Consider the following 20,385-nt stretch of genomic DNA (forward strand, 5'->3'; position numbering starts at 1 on the left):
TGCTGCTGAGGAATTTATTTAAAAAATACAAAGATGATTCACAGTTTGTGTCCTTGTTCTCATGCTGGCTGGAACACTAATAGGGACCATGCAGGGATGAAGGGCCAGAGCAAAAGGATAGTACCAAACTACATTACCCACAGTCTATATGCCCCATTTTATGCCCCCTGTCCGCCAAAAAACAGCTTGTGAGGATCTGAGGTAATTAGATGAAATGTAAAGGGGTGAGCCGGAGAGGTTAACAAGATCAGTTTTCTGCCTCCAACACTGATTTCCTTTAGATCCTCTGCCTCTCAGCTCGACTCGACTGAAACCTGTCCTCGTTGATATAATGAGTTTATAGAACATACCTTTGATAGACTAGAAAACTAACACCTTTTATTTAAATTTTACTGACTGCCCTTCGTTTCAGCGTCACAGGGTCATACTTCCCATCTTGCTATGGAAGAACACATGAGAACCACGCTTCCTCTGCTGTACGAGACTCGTCAGCAACATGACCAGTAAGTTCCTCACTGATGACAAACAAGGTGAGATAAACTTCACCTAGTCCTAATTGAAATTTGGGACAAGTGCTTCCTATGTAGAGTTTTATGGAAACCCAAGTGTTCAATATTAAATAAATATGGCATTGTGAAATAAATAACACAAATAACCTAAAGACAGAATATGAAATTTTTCCATGACACTGATGATGATGATGATAATCCTAAATATTTTAAAACTCAGCCCAATATTATTACATATAATTTTATCCTTTTTTAAAAAGCATAGTTGAATTTTGTTATTTCATTCAGGCAATATTTATTTCAAAATGTCCTTTTTCCAAAGTTTTTAATTTCACAATGCCATTTTACCACTGGCTGTTTATTTTATAATGTCACTTTCCATCACAACAAACAACGAAGATTCTGTTATGTGACTGCTGGTTTGGTTTGATTAGACAAACAGCCAATCATATGACTGGTTTTAGCCTGTTTGTAATGCTTGACGGACAAAGACTGATGAAAAGTGGTGTTAAAATAAATGCCCAGGGATGAAAATAACAAATTAAAAAACACACTTTGTAAAATTGACATTTGGAAATAGAAAATGCTGAATTAAATAAAAAGAAATTACCCACTTACTACTAATAATAGCTGGATTTCAAACATTTATTGGATTATTTCAATTTCATTGTTATATTATAAATTATATATTTATTTAGATATATGATTATTAATTTTACAACATTTTACTTAATTAATCTAATATTGAACACTCTGGGCCTCCATAGTTTTCCTCATTTAAAGTCAATTAACTGTTTTTCTTGCATTGCAATTGAAGCACACTTTGGATGCTTTGAGTAGAAGAAGGAAACGCAGGCGACAGCACCTTCCCAACACAGCATCCTTCCCTCTGCACACCCTCCTCTCTCATCTCTGAAATATTAAGTCCTTTGAACACTATTTACAACTATCTACAATCAGATGTGAGCAGAGTCTGTTCAAGTGCAACCGACTCACAATAATCACACATACATCACACACACACACACACACACACACACACACACACACACACACACACACACACACACACACACACACACAAATAAAAATAAAATAAAATAAATCCGAGGGATGAATGTGAAACAAACTTAGGTTTTCAGGGGGCGGACAGCTGATATATGGAGAAGTAGTGCTAAGCTCAGAGCAGAAAAACAGCCAGTGAGCAAATTAGGTTTCACTGACAAGGCCTGTGTGAATGTAACATGTGTGTATAAGTGTGTGCAACTGATCTATTTTGCCTCCATGCCTGTTTTATGTGCTTTTGTGTGTGTGTGTGTGTGTGTGTGTGTGTGTGGTTATAGTGGTGTGTTTGAGCAGTGCGGGATGACTCATGCAGAAATGTGTAGGCATTCTCCACAGGAAAGCTTCAAATATCTGACAGACATTTGGTACAACAACAGCACACAAACATGCACACATACACACTCGTGCAAACACGAGTGAAAGGATGCAAATAGGTGGCTGATTGCGCATGTACATGGATGCACTCATGGTCGCATACAGACACAGACAGTGAATATGTTTCATTGACAAATGAGATGAGACAAGCCATGGGAGGACGGGAGCAGAGGTGTCTGTCCTGATTCATGCCAGCGTTTAATTCACACAGCCCAAAACACGATGGACGCTTGCACACTTCCCATGCACACCCCCCCACATGCAAGCACATTTGAATCCTATACAGGCCATGGCCCACATTTTTACACTATTTCTATGAACAGCAAAGCTCCCTCTCTCGCCCCAGCTTGTTGTCCATACTGCTCTTGCACGGTGTCTCGTTTTTTTCCCTCCCTGCTGTATCATATTCCACGCAGGAACATGAGCAACGGCAGTCTCCTGTAGACCATAGAAGAACAACAGATTGCACAAACATGCACTCGCAATCTAGCGTTTGCGTGAAGCAAGCACACGCGTCAAGATCGTATTTATGCAGCGTGTGCATCACCGCTGCCGGTAGCTACACATCAGATCAGACCCGAATTGTCTGATAGTTGTACAGATATTTTCCAGCTTTTGTGGGTTGTTTTTACTAAAATGTTTTTACTTTGTAACCTTTAGATGGACACATCAGGTAGGTACATGACAGAAATCACTCCATCCTTCTGGTATCTTTACAGGCTGAAACAAATGCAAATACAACTGTATGGAGAGAAAAAAAGAAAATGTACGAGTGAGCATTCCTGGCATCTAACAGGTAAAGGGTACGTTTACAATGCAGATTTTTGAGTTTAACAGGACCTCACGTTAGTGCAAAGTACAACACATCGATAACAACAGATTCATTCAGCTCTCAAAATAAAAAAAGTAACAGCCATGGAGTGGAACCTTTAGTTACATATTCACATTTTGCTAGTATTATCTGATTGATAGATCTGATGTGTCAAATACAATATATCATGAGCATCATTATTAAGCTGTATATTACAGTACATAGCAACATCAAACTTCCTACTGTAACATTTCCTGATTATAAAGGACTTATTCCCAGAAAGACAGCGGGTACAGTTTTTCTTTACATGGGTAACATCTTACTTGAAGCTCTTATAAATATTTAATTCAACTACCATAATGCTTATTTACAAAAACTACACATTTTAAGTAGTTTTTATGTGGGGGCGTGAATGATGCGGGAGGGACATTTTACATGGTGCTTATAAATGAGGCATTGCTGATTAATAAGCAAGTCTTCAAGTAAAATGTCACCCTAAAGTGCCCAGTTGTTGATTCTGCTGCACACATAAAGACAGAGAAGGGGACAGAGGAAAACAGTTGCTGTGCTTTTTCTTTTTTTCCAGAGAGATTTACACATAGTTAAAAGGGGCATTATCTGTGTCTTCGGGTATAATAGTACAGGCGTAGATTATACTCCACCCAGATTGTTGTTAAAAACCGCCTGAGAGATGGAGAAATGTGGACAAAATAATCTGACCCTCCTCTGCGTCCTACGAGCTACAATCCTGTGGGGTGACGCCACTTTTACACGCTTCATGACCACAGCTAACCGGTCACATCACGGTACCCTGTTGTTCAGCAGAACCACAACCTCATTGTGCCATGTAACGGGACAATTAAAACACCTTAACATCGAGACGGAGAGCTACCTATGATCATGATGTGATTGTTCCTCTATGTTCAGGACTGGTGAATAAATATTGAAAGATGAAAATCGCACAAAGAAGACAAAAAAGAAAGAAACAATATACAAAAAAGAAATACAAACAAATGTACAAAACGATATGTCGGTAAAAAAGTATTGTGCTTTTGGCTGTCCTGTGTACACTGTGTACAGTTTTCAGAGCTCCTGCATGAAAAAAAGGGTGTATACATGCACTTTGGACATACAGTGGAGCTATTTAATGGCTCCAGGAGGATATTCTGTGTTAAGCAGAGAATGCATAATATAGGCAAAAGAATATGACAAATTACAGTTGTGTGTGTGTGGGTGTGTGTGTGTGTTTATGGTATAAAGTGCAATGTGAGGGCATTTAGGCTGAGTGAGCCCTGTAATTTTTTAGTCAATTTTGTTACTCAGATTAACTTTTTTAGACAATTGCATGAAGGCATTTGTGCGCGTGCTGTCTGTGTGATGTTGTGTGTACGTGCGTGAGACCCATTCTGTTTCCATTTACCGGTGCCTGCATGAGCGTATGACAGGTAATGTGACCAAACCAATCAAAGAGGAAACGCATTGAATGATCTGCATGGAGCATTTTACATCCATCCCTTATTTATTTATCTTTCCCTCTGTGCTTTTTGTTTAAGGTGGGTTTTTTTTTAAAGAACTTTTACATGAATTTAAAGAGCATCATAAAGTAAATAAACAAGGGAAAAAGGAAAAGGAAGGGAACTTTCACATGAAAAGTGCCAAAGCAAACTGACATTCACAACCTCAAAACCAAATATCATTCCCGTTCGCTTTTGTCTTACCAGCTTGGCAAATGATTATCCAAGAGTATCATCCTCAAGGCAGACTTGTATTTCTGTTTCATATTTTGATGAGAGTCCATCTTCTTTTCATCCAGAGTGATTCTACACTAGATGAGAGTCTTAAAAGGATTGTTGCGTCGTATCAGTAGCGTGTGTGTACCCTGCCGCTGGATGTTTCTCCACTTCAGATGAGGACATTTAGAGAGTTTGCAGATGAGTTTTCAACATAACGAGAGGTTGATAAAGGTAAAGTATGGTCTTTTTCATTTTTCAGGAGGGATGGTTATGATGAGAAGATTTGTCCTCTAGCCACAATTTTAAGCTAACTAAACCATACTCCTGTGACTGATTTACTTGTTTGGGCAGGACATGTGTAAAATAATTGGAATATATTTAAGTATCCCATGTTTATATACATCAGAGTCCCCAGGAGTGGCTCTGGGATGTAGCTGGGTCGTATGTTTTGCTGCTGTGATGCGTGTTGTTCATGCTAGCAGTCTCAAACCTGTGCTTTCTAGCACGACGGTCACCTCAGTCTCTTAAGATAGTGTTTCTACCAGATGAGTGAGCTTAACTAACTGTGTCGACTCTGTTACATATACATTACATTTCTCTATATTTGTTATAGTATGGGGGGTATGCGTAGGATGAGGGTGCTGGGAGGACGAGGGGGACTTAAGGTGTGAGCTGAGCAGGGCAGGAGGGGCGGGTGTAGAAGTGAGAGAGGACACTAAATGTTTTGTGTAGATCAGAAACCTTCAGTCTTTTTTCAAGGGGTGCTGGTGCCTGTGGTCTTTCTATTGCAGTCCAAGGTCTTGATGAGCTCCTCGGCCATGCTTTGTGGCACTTGGATGATGCAAAAGCCCACACCCACACTGTCCGACTATGGCGGACGTCCACAGGTAAATCATCTGTGACACGCACTTCTTGTTTCAAATTTGCTTCTCAATATTCTGCGCAACTCCCCCTCATCCCTCCTTTTAGCAGAATGCACATGGATGTAATGCTTCAAACTGAAATCCTGTATGATTTCAAAATAACTGCTGATTTGTGTTTGCGAATGCACCAGTCAGGAGGATGTGGATGATGAGATTCCTGTTGCCTTCCAGACGTTTTTCTCTGAGTGATACATGTAGTGAGTCTCTCTTCTCTCTCCTTTCTTATTTTTCTCTTTTTCTCTGTATTTCCTCCCTCCTCTCTCGCCTCCACCTCCAGTCTCCTACTCGCCTGGATTTACATTACGCTGCATTTGCCCTTCAGTCTCTCGGCACGGGACTGCTTCCCCGAGCGCTTGCCGTCGATGTTGAGGCTCATGTTCCTCTTCTTGTCCAGGTTGAGGAGCTCCTGGAAGAGCTCGGTTACGTTATGGTTGGTCTTGGCCGACGTCTCCATGAAGGCGCACTTCCACTGGTTAGCCTGGGCTTCCCCATCCTTGGTCTCCACCTCTCGCTGGGTCTCATCGCTCTTGTTGCCCACAAGCATGATGGGGATGGCCTCAACATTGCCCTTTATGGCCAAGACCTGCAGAGGAGTAGGAACAGTATGTTGTGTGTTTCACTCCATACGTCTGGATAAAATTGATTGTTTAATGTATATATTTGTTTATCAGATATTTCAGTTTTTATTCAGTATTTCTTTTGTCAATATTTCCCATAAGCCCCAAACTAGAGACAAGTCCAGTTAGCAGTTAGACAGTCAGTAATAACAGCAGGAAGGAGAGGACAGCAGAGATTACAGGTAAAAAGATGAAAAATGAATTGTAAATTTTCATGGGAGCTGTAGTATGTTTGTAGGCTCGCAAAGTAACCATTTAAGTTTGAAAAACAATTGTGAAAATCTCCATTTCTTGACTTTAGCTCTCTGTAAAGTGTACATTATGGTGAAGAATTTTGAGCATGTTGAGCAAAATATCACACAAACAGCAGGTACAAAATCTGATAATCTCACCATCAGTTGATCCCCAAATTTATATGCTCAACCCCATCCTCCCCCTTGACATCACACACTCACTTCAATTAACCCCAGCCCCACACAAACACCATCACTCCCCACCTGTTGGTAAATGGGTTTGAGCTCCTCCAGGGACTGTTTGCTCGTGATGGAGTAGACCAGGATGAAGGCGTGGCCTTTAGAGATGGACAAGCGCTGCATGGCTGGGAACTGGTGGCTCCCTGTAGTGTCGGTGATCTGGAGGGTGCACACGCTCTTATCACAGCTGATCACCTGGCGGTAGGTGTCCTCCACTGTCGGGATGTAGGTGTCCCTGAAAGTGCCCTTCACGAAGCGCAGGACCAAGGAGCTCTTTCCCACTCCACCCGCCCCGAACACCACCACACGATAGTCGTTGCTCTGCTCCGGCATTCTGCCCCCCTCAGGCTTAAGACAGTGTTACACCTATGATGTTGAGGGTGGGAGCATGGGGAGAAGGCAGGGTGAGAAGGGTGAGGGTTGGGGAGAAGAGGATAATTTTAGCACGGTGGAATTTTAGCAAGTGAGCAGTCAGCAGATACAAAGCAGGGAGGGAGGGACAGGAAGGAAAGTGCTGGTGGGACTCGACCTCAGGCCAGTGCGTGTGAAAGTACTCTAACTGTCCTCGTGGTCTGACTATGAGCCAGAGTACAAATTAGAGAGGATGAGGTTGGTGAGGCTCCAAGTGTTTCACCTGACGCAGACATTTGCTTTAATCAATACTGTTCGCAGAGTCACAGTTTCTCAGTTTCAACCCCAGAAACATTCCAGCGTTTCCTCATTTATCAACTTCAGCAACTGCAGCAAACCCTGGAAGAGACAGAGACAGAATGTCCTTGCAGAATCGGAGAACAACAATAACAATAACATGAACTCATGCATAATACAATGCAACAAAACCTCAAACAACAGCCTTAAAAATGACTACAGAGTTGAACCAACACCTCTCTAACACAAAAACAGAACATTATTAGCACCACAAAAGAAGTATGTACTGCAGGGATACTGTACTGGATTCCATTAGGTTGCATGTGTATATGATTATGCGTACTTATCCTTGAAGTATTTATGACAATCGACTAAAACTGATTCTCTTCAGTACCTATCGGCTGAGTTTCCTTTTGGTATTGATCCAAGCACAGGTATTGAGGATAGGCTGTTACTGTACATGAAAGCTAAAACTAAAAAGATGAAAACTAGATGTGAAAACAACCCTGTATGTGCCATATGTTTTTCATTGTCATTTGTGTTTATGTGAAAGGTAAACACAGACATTTATTTGGAAACTGATTTTCCTTTCTGAGCCCTGTGAGGTGATGCAATTCTGTAACATCACTGTGAAACATCTCTGGCTCTATGGGGAAATGTGAATGTTGCCAGAGTCAATTATATTTTTATTTGTCTATTTGACTCATATTATAATAATAATATAATATATTATAATTCAAACAAAGCCTGGATTGAACCAAATGCACGTTGTGTTATAAAACAAAGAATTCCAACGCTATAATAAACCTAGTTTGTAGTCAGCAGCAACACTGCACAGTGCAGGACACTTCATTCTCAATATTATTTGCTGCAACTCATACATATGCATCTGAACAATGTCCTCACACCTAATCTATTGCTATCTCTCTAAGTGCTTGTGTGTCTGCTGAGTGTCTGTGCACGATTAAGCATTTTATCTGTTGCATTATTTATCTGCTGTGGTTCTAAACTTGCTTTAAGGTCCCATAATAAGATACTCATTCAGTTGTGATCATGTGCTGTTCTATAAGCTCTTGCTGTAATGAAACAGTAAATTGACATCAATACCAGATGGAATAAGTGGATTTCTGTCATGCTTGCACTGCTGGAACCCACTATTGATGGCAAGGCCCCTGGAATTGCATTGCCAAGTTCTAGATAATATCAGTCAAGAAGTTCAAAATAAATGGGGTTTCAGGGAAAGCCTCTTGAGTTTTATAGTCAATCTATAGCTGTGAGTCTGGGTGACATATAAGATAACATTTTATATCCATGCTGAACACACAACCACAGTTTCATTTGAACTTGAGCCTGTCTTCTGCTCATATGCCTGCAGACAGCTGACTTTTACTCTGGTCTGGCAAAGCAGAAAATCTTGTTTAATGGCCCTCAAGTGCCTTAGGGTGATGATGCACTTTGCATTTTTTTGAGATAGTGAGAGATACTGTCAAAAATGTTTTAATGTTACCTGTCAAAAAGATTTGCCAGTGTGACTGAATTATAAATTCTGACATAAACCCTGCAATAACTGATTTCTTTGGCTACTTAAGGTCAGCAGAAATAAGTTGTAAACACAATGCAAACACTGGCTTATTTACACATCCAGCAGTTATGGAGCAAAATTAGTTGTCATGAAGTTGTGTTCAAGCATTAAACCTCCAGGTCTGAGAAGTGAAGCCTTAAACCTGCATTCTTTCTATTGGCCAGCAGTGGGGCGACTCCACTGGCTGTAAAAAGAAGTCTGATTGTATAGAAGTCTATGACAAAATGACCCTACTTCTTACTTGCTTATTACTTCAGTAAACCTATTTTTGTGAGTTTATGGTCTCTTGATCACTAGTTTAAGTCTTGTTTAATACAACATGATGTTTACTTTGTAATTTCTCGTCCCATTTAGAGTAAAATAGACAATAAAGCAGAGTATGCTTTAGGGCATGGGTACTTTGGGATTGACTTTGATTTGAAGTTGCTACCACAGCGACCTGTCAGGCATAGCAATGCGTATCCCTCCCCAGCTCCACCCTCTTGTTCAAATATGGTCACTTCTAGTTACAAAACATATAATATAAATATATAAATATATAAAGTGTTTCTGATTCTGAAAACTCCAAGATGGTGACGGCCAAAATGCCAAACTCATGGCTTCAAAATGGTTGCCCACAAACCAATGAATGACATCAAGGGTGGCTATGTCCAATTCTTTTCAACAGTCTATGGTCATGTTTCTGCATGAATATCTCTTTTAGCTCTGTTTTGGTCTCCACCGACTCCTGAGGGAAATATCTGTGTCTTTAGCTGCTAAATGCACCACTATCTTCACTAGCTAGTTGCTAACTGCGTGTATCTGCTGTTTGAGCAGAAGCATATGGGTTTTTAGAGCTTTTTCACTGAAAACACCCAAAAATGACGCTTTGAGAGTGGTGAAAGTAAAATTGTGGACCAGGTAGTTGAACAAAGAGCTAAAACTCGCTATGAGCTCCAAAAGCCAAAGGGGAGCTGCAGGTTCAGGTGATAATTCTCTGTAGGTTCATCACTATGAGCAACGCTTCTCACATTGTCACATTGTCATTTGATACATAGATAATCTAAAAATATTAATAAAAGAACCAGCAAGTTGCAAGATTTTTGGTAATATTATTATGTATTAGTAATAATATTATCATTTTCTCTTTCAAATAAATTTGTCCAGAGTCTGGTCTGACTTATTTTTAGCAGTGTAGCTGTGTTCCCAGATCACAGCAATGTCGAGTTGCGTGAGTACAGTGAGTACAGCGTCGTTATTTTTAAAGGTAGAAATAATGGCCAATACTATAAAAATAAAACCCAACTTGTAATAAACCAGATTTTTGCACTGTGCTTCTAATGTGTTGATAATTTGACATTTATAATAAAATACCGCAAGGAAATGGATAACAAAAAAACAGCTGGCAAAATATCTATAATAAACGTATATGAACTTGTACAATTTCTGTGGTTTAAAGCTGATATGTTGGTGCGTCTGTGATGGAGCAACACTCTCTTACATGATCTGATATTGATATGCTCACTAATATTCTTTTTACGTTGTCATCTGTAGCCCTCAGTCTGTTTCTTCTCTTTATTTATGCATCTTCAAAATGTTTTTCTTTGACCTACTCCCTGAGCTTCTTCTTTCAGTTTCTCCTCTTGTCTTCTGCTCTTTCACTCCCCAGGTGTCTATGCTGTATGATCAATAAACTAAGGTCGCTGTGGTTTTGATCGATGGGGCTCGTCTGTCTGGGCCCTGTCAGTCTGTCATCCTGCCTCGCTTGGTGCCTGTTGGGGTTTATTGGAACGCGGATTTTAGCTCTGTGACAACAATCCTGCTCATCAAAACCTTCCTCCGCTCCCCTTTCTTCTCCTTTCACCTGAACTAAAATTAGCTGTCTCCCTCCCTCCCTCAGCAGCTATAACTGTGCACAGCGCACACAGGTGCAACCTCACAGTGACATGCATACACATGAAAGCACACACACACACACACGAACATATGCCCACTGTACTTTCTGCTCCTTCACCATTGTCCTTGACACCAGGCCTCTGAGATTAATGAAATTCCTCCCAAATGCAATCTGTCTCTCTCCCTGTCCTCCTCGTCTCTTATTTTATTTGCAATAAGAGGACTGCAGTTCCTTAATGAATTAATGGTATACTGTAAATGCATCTGTGGCAGTGCAGCTAAATTCCATTAGCAGATAGCTTTGGCACAGACCAAACAGGCCTCCTCTCCTCTCAGTCAGAAAATAGATGCAAAGCAGCCTTCTCCACTCGTTTATTTCACAGAGCGAGCAAGGAAATGTCACCTTTAGCAAAAATATGCACATAATTTCCCTCAAGAGAGCCACTTACGTAGCTGCACAAAGGAAGTGCATTAACCAACATCAAACACAATGCCATTCAACAGATCAAGAGCGTGATTAAATAGACACCCACAAAGCAGTCCCATGGTATCTTGTGGGAAACGGGGTTTAATCTAGCCACGGATACTGGAATGCTGCGGATAAACTCATATTTGGCGAAGTGTGATTTACAGGAACAGCAGATTTTCGGCTCCAGGTTTTTGTGAAATATTCGGTCCTCCTCTGGCCACAGCTGTGCGCACACACACTAACACAAACACTCATCACGTTGCCTGAAACCTGCACAAAGTTTCGTTAGCTGCCAGACTGTCAGTTGGTGTATGAACGTTTGTGTGTGTGTGTGTGTGTGCAGTCAAGCAGGAGATTCTCTGTGCACACATTAGCTCAGGCTTTTCAAGTGTGTGTGTGTGTGTGTATGTGTGTGTGTGTATGTTTTACCAGAGGAATGAATCTGCATTTTTAGAGAGAGCAATTTTTAGAGCCAGCGTTTTCATTAGCTTTGAGCAGTCTCTGGAGGTTCAATTTATAAATTTTGATTCAGTCTCACACATTCGGTCTCGCTGCTGCTTCACTGTGTTCACACCAGCCAACACAACACACACATGGAAAGCCCACAGAAAACAGCTGACATATGCTTATTTTAAAATCTTTTGGTCATTTAAGATTTATGAATGTGAAGAAGTTTCTCCATCATTTTCCTTGAAAAAAAAAAGGAGGATAAAACCACATCTCTTCCTGTCTGCTTCAGTCTGTGTGTGAGCGTGTGTGTCTATTAGAGGGCGATGATGCAAAGAAAGGAAACATTCCTTTCATGTCCATCAGAGCCAACTCTATGTTAACGAGCCATCTGAATAATCGATCCTCTCAATGGAATATGGAGTGTCCATTGTTGTGCGACACAAGAGTGTTTCAACAGATGTTAAATATGTTTAATGATGTTAAAATTCTAGTTATTAGATACACATGATGGGATGGAAGTTGAAGGAATGTACCACTCTATATTCATTTTCTTTTATAAAGTTACTTCTTTGGAAGTCTTACATCCCACCAGTAAATCTAGTCGTTTAGTTCTTCGGTCATTGGATAAAAATAAATGTTATATATATGAATATCTTCTCTTCAGAAACGTAGAGAAACAGCATCATTTTTAGTTAGACAACAGTACATTTTTTAAGTCAAATGAATTGTTTATTAGGCTCTTGCCAAAAGTTAGATGAAAAGATAAATACCACTCTTATGTGTGTACCATAAGCTACAGCCAGCAGCTGGTAAGCTTAGCCTAGCACAAAGAGTGGAAATGGGGAAACAGCTTGCCTGGCTCTGTAACAGCTCAGCACCTACAAACACATCTGAAACTCACTAATTAACATGACTAATTAATATATACAAATAATACAAAAATCAGAGTGTAAAAATTAAAATTTTTGGTACACTGTCATCACTGATTGCCAGGCAACCTTACTGCAGGAACTCACTGCACCCGGCCAAGAAATAAAAAGAGTCCTCCCACAAACCCTGTTGATATAACGTGTTAGAGCTTTAGAGGTGCTGGCAGGCAGATGTTGTGACCATTGGCCTAAGCCACGCTAGCTGTTTCCCCTTGTTCCCAGTCTTTGTGCTAAGCTAAGCAGACAGACAGACAGGAGATCTTATCTAACTCTCGGCAAGCAGGCACATGTCAACTATTTCTTTAACAAAACAAAAATGAAATAATCTCTACAGTTCAAGAAATGTTCTTGAATGTGCCATCCTTCAAAGGAAGTACAATTTGCATCACCCTTTACAAACAAAATACACCTGTATTACATCTGTACACCTATATGTCTAAGTGACTGTAATCAATCAAATCAAATTTAGAATTGAACATCTAATAATACAATACCCATTTGCATTAAATCCCTGCATTACATAATTCAGTTAAACAACATTTAAGTCAGGCTAGAGATCATAAATGTGTGCATATGCATGGAAAATATACATGTAACAATACCTGTATGTATGCTTGAGGTTTTTGAAAGCTGTGTCTGCTCCTCATCAGTGTCAATTTATAGCGTGATTGAGCATACACCACTGTACATGCACGGAGTATGTGTGTTAGACTGTACAAGAGATTGCAGCGCTGTGGTCTTGGCTTAGTAGCTAATCATTGAGCTTAACCTCCTCTGTGCTCCTGGCCTGCACTGCATTGACCCAATTCCCAGGACTTAAGTTACCAGCGGCCTCCCTATAAGACCACGCCTGATGCACGCTGAAGCCCTCGGATACTCCATGCACATCCCTTTGACTCAGCATGCACCAACACTAACACTGTGGCATGGGAATATCAGCACAGCCAGACACACAAACAATAAAGATGAAATGTATCTATTGATAGTCACAACGTCAGATTTAACTTGGAGCAGAAGGTTTTTGCAGAAGAAGAGCCATCTATTTACAACAGACAAGGCCCCAAGAGTTTCCCCCTCCACACTAAATCTGAAGTTCACCACCTGTGAACCATTGTACACAATTTAAGATTGCCCTGGAGGATTGTGACTGTAAAGAAATGAAAACAACCACACGTGTTTTATTACTTTTAACAAACAGGTTCAGACCAAACTTTTCTACTTTATCCAATCCAAGCACAATGCATACGATAGGCCTGTCAATGTAAGACTACTGTCAGTAGAATGAGACAATTCTGTCTCATCATCCAGTCAAAAACAAGTCTCTGAAACACTGACATTTTGGAGTTGAACAGTTTTCAGATTATCTAAGAAAAACACTGGAATATTGCAAGTTGACGTTTTTATGGCGAACACCTCACATCTAAGCAAAACAGCCTTCGTTTTGCCTGGATCATTGGAATTTTAATAGTGTGTTTTAATACTACAGCAAGCACAGGGCGGCTGTGGCTCAGGAGGTAGAGCAGGTTGGCCGTTAATCGGAAGGTCGGCGGCTCCCCCTGGTTGCGTGTCGAAGTGTCCTTGGGCAAGATACTGAACCCCGAATTGCCCCTGGCGGCTGTTCCGCCAGTGTATGAGTGTGAATGTTAGTTTCCGTTTGAGCACTTAGGCTCAGTGTATGAATGTGTGTGTGACTGGTGAATGCAGATGTAGTGTAAAAGCGCTTTGAGTGGTCGAAAAGACTAGAAAGGCGCTATACGTGTACGGAGCGTTTACATTCCACTGACCAGGTAGTGTATCTGTTTAAAGTGCAACCAAGCACACAAAGTTGGTGGTATGCAGAGGTAGGCAATTTGAATCAAGTACGGGAATGGCTGACTCTTCCACCAATGATGAAAACTACTATAGAGACATAATTATAGAATGCAAATACATTGGATAGCTGTTGCAGAACAAACAATGCAGACCATCAATAGTATAAAATGGGTTTGATTTAATGTAAAAATTAAGGGTTATAACTTTAGGTCATTTGTTTTTAAGAGTATTCAATTATTTATTGTAGTCTTACTGTAGTCTTACAGTGCAAAGATCTACAGTATGTCTACACTATACTCGCAATTCACTGGGGCAGGAGAAAGATGTAAGTTCGAATTGAACCCACTATCTTCAAACAATAGTGTTAAATTTCTTACTAGTTGAAATTAAACAGGCGCATTGTGGGCAAACCACAATGTGCTCAGATCACTGCTGTCATGTGATTGCAGAATATTTATGCACAAACAAAATGAAACTTTTGCACTAAAATCATCTTGTTTGAGCAGATGAGTCTGCAGGCTCAAGTTTCATTTGCTCTGGCATATGTGTCTGCCCCCCCTCCCATTCAGACAGATATCCACCAGTCCTGGATCTGGCCGGGCAAATCAGAATTGTTTATCTAATATGGGCCATGTTTGATAAGATAACTGAGGAGCACAACCTTATTGGCCGTTGAGTAATTTTCGTAAACAACCAAGATGGCTGCCGCAGATGTGGAACTGTTTCTGTTGAATCCGCTATCACGTCAGTATTAAACAAACTGGAGAGTATATTTTCTCTAAAAGAAGAAGAAACAACCACACAAGCTTTTGTTGACAAGAAAGATGTGTTTGCTGTACTTCCGACAGGATTTGGTAAGTTTAATAACCAACGCTCCATCAAACATTTTGTTGCTCTGATTGGTTGTAGGTCTATCCAGAGGCATTTTGGTCGGCCCCCCTGGCTATACCAGACTAAAAATATTCTAAATTATCTTTAAACATTTCCGCTGATGTGTGCTTTTCATAAGCAAGGTGTTGACATCCTTCAACTTTATTTAAACTAAATAGAAGTACACAGTAGCTCTAAGTGTTACAGGTTTGTATCTATTAAACATCCCTCTACCTGCAACTACTCCTTAATAAGTCTAAATGACAATACAGTATATACTAAATGTGCGCTTCAGTAAGGATTTAGGAAAACATTTCCCCCTCCGGCAGATTGATTCTTCAGCTTTAATCACACCCTGCAACCACATTCAAGCTGATTCTATGCTGCAGCTTTTGCACAGGACTGCATGCAAGATGGCCATGTAATTAGTCTTTGAGTGTGTATTAGGACTGAGTATTAGCTTGATCTGGGGAACCCTGGGTTGCTCCATCTGGCCTTTCTATAAGACCCTGCTAATACTTTGGCCTGACAATCCAGGAAACACTGAGGCACCTGGCTTTAAGTGACAAAAATGGCCAAGAAAGAATAAAGGAATGTAGTTTCCAGCATGATAGAACAATCAAATTTATTTTCATGTTTGTATAATGTATTCAGTTTTCTCAAGAAAGCCTATTCTTAGAAGCTGTGAAGGCCCCAACCTGACTGAAGCACTAATTACAGACTAGTGGTTACAGAAGTCTGCCTGCAGCGACAGATGGTGACAGGGTTGGTACTTTTGGATTGACTCCACTGGTTTCTACAGGCGAGATCAACCAGGCACAGCTTTTTTATAATACCAGTTGATTCACATCGGATAACAACGCAGATGGTTAAAAGTGGAGACAACATGGGAATCCCGCTCCAGACTGCTTGTGACACTCTCATGATGCAACAGGGATTATATGAAACTAGCCTTTAACTTTTCTTTATGTCAAACCACAACGTACTTTTCTCCCAGTTCTCATAATTCCTTAAATTTAAAAAAAATGGATGTTGGTAATAGTGTTTTACTTTAAATGATGATGATGCTGATATTTGAACAACATGTCAAATAAAACAGTAACTCAGAGTTCACAGTGTACATAACTGATGAGAACAGCCATCCTGGTCTTCAATTAGTTCCACACAAGACCAAGAAAATTCTGCCTGCCATTTATAATGAATACTATATGGACCTTTCAAATGAGCTGATGCCGTCAGAACAACTAAAACACTTTAGCATTGATCTGTTCCAGTATTAAAGCAGACATTATGCAGTATATAGTTATATATAGCTCAGAAGTGCACAACAGTCAAGGTGAACCTGACTAGACTTGTTCTGTCAAAGCAACAGACAGACTTAAACATCATGAGGAGACAGCACTGTTAACTGTTGTTTCCCTCAATAACAATAACCGAATGAATAAAAGGCTGAAAAAGCCTTATAGTGGAAAGTTCAGTTTCAAAAGAGAATCCATTTGTGGAAAATGGTAACAAACTGTATGCTTCTCTCACGTGAAGCAGCAACACACCTGAACCTGACTTGAGTATTTCTCTTTACCAATTACTTAAAAATAAAGATCCATAAATATCATTAAACACTAATACATGCATAAATGAAAATTGATATGTATATTCTTTAAAACTTTTATTCAACTTTTATAGTTCAGTGAGCATGCATCTTCCTCCTGACCAACAACCTGTGTCAAATTCACACATTTTCGCTCATTACAAATGGCAGCCGTCCAACAAACTAACTACTTCTCACAGGCATCAAACACTAAATGAAAGTTGCTCTGCATTTGTTTCGTTAAGAAAGGGGGAGAAATGCCTTTCCCTGTGACATTTTATCAGCCAGAAACCTCTCAGTCATGGGCATGTTTCTGCATTTTCTGGCCTGCTGATGCCTCACTGTAAGCCATAATGTATATTTGTGTATATTTACACGTGTATATTTGCGCTTTAATTTTCTCATTTTGTTATTGCTATTTGACTTATAATGTTCTATTTTCACTCTGTTTACTTTTTGTATAGCAAGTTGTATTTACTGATTTTTACACGTACTATATAATTAACTTTATTATTGTTATTTAAATTAGAAAAGAATGACAGTGGCATTAAAGTTGCAGAAAGGAAATGGTGAAAAGGAACATCGTTGGATGGGAAAATTATTGCTGTCAGACCTTGGTAACCCTGGGTATCACTGCAATTATAGCCTCTTAGATGTTATATAATTATGTTTACAAACTGCACCCAAACGATCCCATTAATCATTTTTTGCTCATTCTCTGAGGCCACAAAATTTTTACCTGCAGCAAAAATCACATTTTTTTATCTGGATCTTGGTGATCTCACACAGCTTTGTCTAGTGCAATTCATTAGGCCTTAGCTAAAAAATAAACAAACAAAAAATCTCAATCATCATCATCAATTATCAACATCAGAATCGTCAGCACCATCTCCTCTTTCTGTGTTTCTCCTTGTTACCATGTATTGAGTCATGTCCTTGTCCTGCCTTAGCAGAGAAAAGTGTTCTTATGCAACCGTACTGTGGCCATTCAAGACAGACTAACAAACGGACAGACAGGCAGGCAGGCAGGACAGTGACACTCCCCCACACTTCCTCTCATCCCCCATCCTCACATGCATGCTTTAACATCTGCATCCCTATGCTACTTTAAAGCGTAATCACCGGATTTGCTGTCATGCATCTCTCCTCTCCTCTCTTGCAGCCACACACACACACATGACTGTCAGTGTGCAATGCATACAGGAAGTTGAGTCACATACATATTTACACATAGGCTACATAGAGAAGGCCCGAGTGATTCACAACTCCTTTTGCATGTCATGGTGGCTCTCCTCTCTGGTCTTGAGACCCACCACAAACAGCACATCAGGCATGGAGGAGGAGACATGGAGAAACATCCAGATGGAGGATTAACCATGACATTTGCCACAGAAATCGGGCTTTATGCGTCACGCTGGCGTCATTGTTAGAGTATAGTCTAAATGTTGACTTGCATCTCCGTCTCAGCTGTAGTCGGGATGGGGTGGCAGGTGGGGCTTGCTGTCGGTCCGCAGATTGGTGCGCAACGCCATTACAGACCACCCCATTCTGCTTGGTTCATTCATAAATACCAGAGGATCGCCATCTCGCAGAGGTGCCATAATTTCGCAGTCGCAGCGACCCCCCACCCCCCACCCCCGCACCTTACTCATCAAAGCAAAACGGTAAGCCCAACACCCTCATATCTCCGAGGGTGTCTCTCTATGGCTGTGCGGGCAAAGGCTACCTACAATACACACGACCGAGGCTATCAAACGCAAATGTCGTGATAGGAGCCGGTGCGGATGAATTTAAATCTACAGCTACCGGATAAATAAACAAAATGTGTAGATGTCTTATCCCGTATTGGCCGCGAACAGCAGGAATCGTGTGAGCGCAACAGTCAGCCAGGCAGAAGGACCGCCGTTACGCCACTGAACAGCAACATCTAACCTCCATGTAAGTGTGGGGATGAGCAGCATCTCCATACCTGGTCGTGAAGTATAGCTCCGCTTCAGGCTCGTCCTTGGTTCAGACGGATGAAAGACAAACGCCGAAAGCGTCTTAAAGCATTTTACACGCTTCACGTAGAGCTCATGTCGTCCGATTTCCAACACCACCACAGCAGACTCTCTCTCTCTCCCTTTCGCCCTCTCTCGCATATAGGACGTGGGAGGTGCTATGCCCTCTCCCTTTTCTGTCCACACTTGATTTTCTTTCTGTTCATACACTTCCTAGTGGTTGGATGGCCGCAAAGCTATTTAATTTAAACAAGCTATTAAAAAAAATAAAGACTTCCTCTAAAAGAAAGGTCTTTTATCCTGGATGGGCGCACTTGTGGGAATGTTTGGCATTAATAATAGACACTGCACGTGCCAACTAATCCTAACATGCTATGCATATGTGGTGGTAATACATTTTTTAAATAAAAAAAACCTGGAAGTAAATCTATTGATCCCTGAGCAACAGCCCGATAGATGAAATTAAATCCACTAACCGGAGCCCCATTTCATTTCCAAATCAATGTGTCGATGTTTCAGCCACAGCAAAGTATTCTGTAGCTGTAGTCTATGCATGATTGAATGTTTTGTATTTAATTGAATTAATAAGGTCAAATGTGAAGTCAGCTTGGAGAGATTTTAATGAAAAAGCAATTCGCATCTCTAGTTATCCAGGATCAGCACCACGGACAGCGACCAGATTGTGTTTTAGCACCATGGAGAGGAATCGTGTGTACAATATAGGCTATGTGGGCTAAAGGCTGCATACTGTCAATGCACACATAATAGAGCAAAACAACATGTAATAGGTGGAAAGAATGTAAGAGCTCAGAATCGATAAACCAGGAAGTAAAGTATAAAGACGCCAAGATAAATTCTCAACCCTTGTCGGCAGAAATGAGAACATTTCTTTTATTTCGTTTAATGTCACAAATAAGTGTGAAAAGACCTTTTCCTGGTGCTAACAGCCTATGGCCGAGTTAGACCAGGCCTTGTTTTGAGCTGCTTGTCTGTACGTGACGGTCTCTTTGTATGACTCACCAACTCTCCATCCACACAGCATTGTGTTTGTCCCCCTCTGTTGGTGAGCCAAGGAACTGCTGCCGTTAAAAACCAGCCGGTGCAGACAGGGTGATCACATGTAGCATTGATTGTTTCACTCGGGCGGGAGATAATGAGCAGAAGATTAGAGAGGGCCGGGAAAATATTTGTGCAAGATTAGCCTATGTAGATAGATTGGATAGGAGAAGTGACAGATTCAGAGACTCAAATCAAAACAGGACTTAAAGTCCAGTGCTACTAGCAGCCCTGTTAAGTTGTAAATTCAACCTCGGTGCTCCGAGCGCTTATAAGTCTTCTTACCTTCCTAGGTTAAGATTAGCATTAGCTTAGCCTATTTGTAATTGGGTTAAATGTGTTCTATGCGGTCCTACATGAGTTTTAGGCCATATCAAACTGAAGCTTCCTAATACCATTATTCAGGTGTAAGAATCAACTTTAAAATCTCAACTTTGTAGAAAACGTCACTAAGAGTCACGCTAATGTCTCTGAGGATGTGCTACATTTGAGCGAAATGATAACATGCAGTTGTTTAGCAGGTATGTTTACCATGGAGACTATCTTAGATTAGCGAGTTAGCATTTCTAACATTTGCTAATTAGTACTATATACACAGCT

General features: G+C 40.6%; 1 protein-coding gene across 1 annotated transcript; it reads right to left on the minus strand.

Annotated features, from left to right (window-relative positions):
- Positions 1-18,885, minus strand: LOC119910436 (GTP-binding protein Di-Ras1). The gene is made up of 3 exons (XM_038729066.1): positions 18,699-18,885; positions 6,531-6,872; positions 1-5,999 (listed from the first exon to the last, which is right to left on the minus strand). The coding sequence occupies exons 2-3, from the start codon at positions 6,837-6,839 to the stop codon at positions 5,712-5,714; spliced, it is 597 nt and encodes a 198-aa protein (XP_038584994.1). The 5' UTR covers positions 6,840-6,872; positions 18,699-18,885; the 3' UTR covers positions 1-5,711.
- Between the last annotated feature and the right edge of the window lie 1,500 nt (positions 18,886-20,385).

Source organism: Micropterus salmoides, unplaced genomic scaffold, assembly GCF_014851395.1.
Source record: "Micropterus salmoides isolate LMB-PRFRI ecotype aquatic unplaced genomic scaffold, ASM1485139v1 Ms_hic_scaffold_19, whole genome shotgun sequence".
NCBI lineage: Eukaryota > Metazoa > Chordata > Actinopteri > Centrarchiformes > Centrarchidae > Micropterus > Micropterus salmoides.

Coding starts and splice junctions, on each gene's coding strand:
- LOC119910436 (XM_038729066.1), bottom strand. CDS start 6,839: ATGCCGGAGCAGAGCAACGACTATCGTGTGGTGGTGTTCGGGGCGGGT. Junction 6,000..6,530: donor TCAAACCCATTTACCAACAG/GTGGGGAGTGAT, acceptor ACTCCTCTGCAG/GTCTTGGCCATAAAGGGCAA.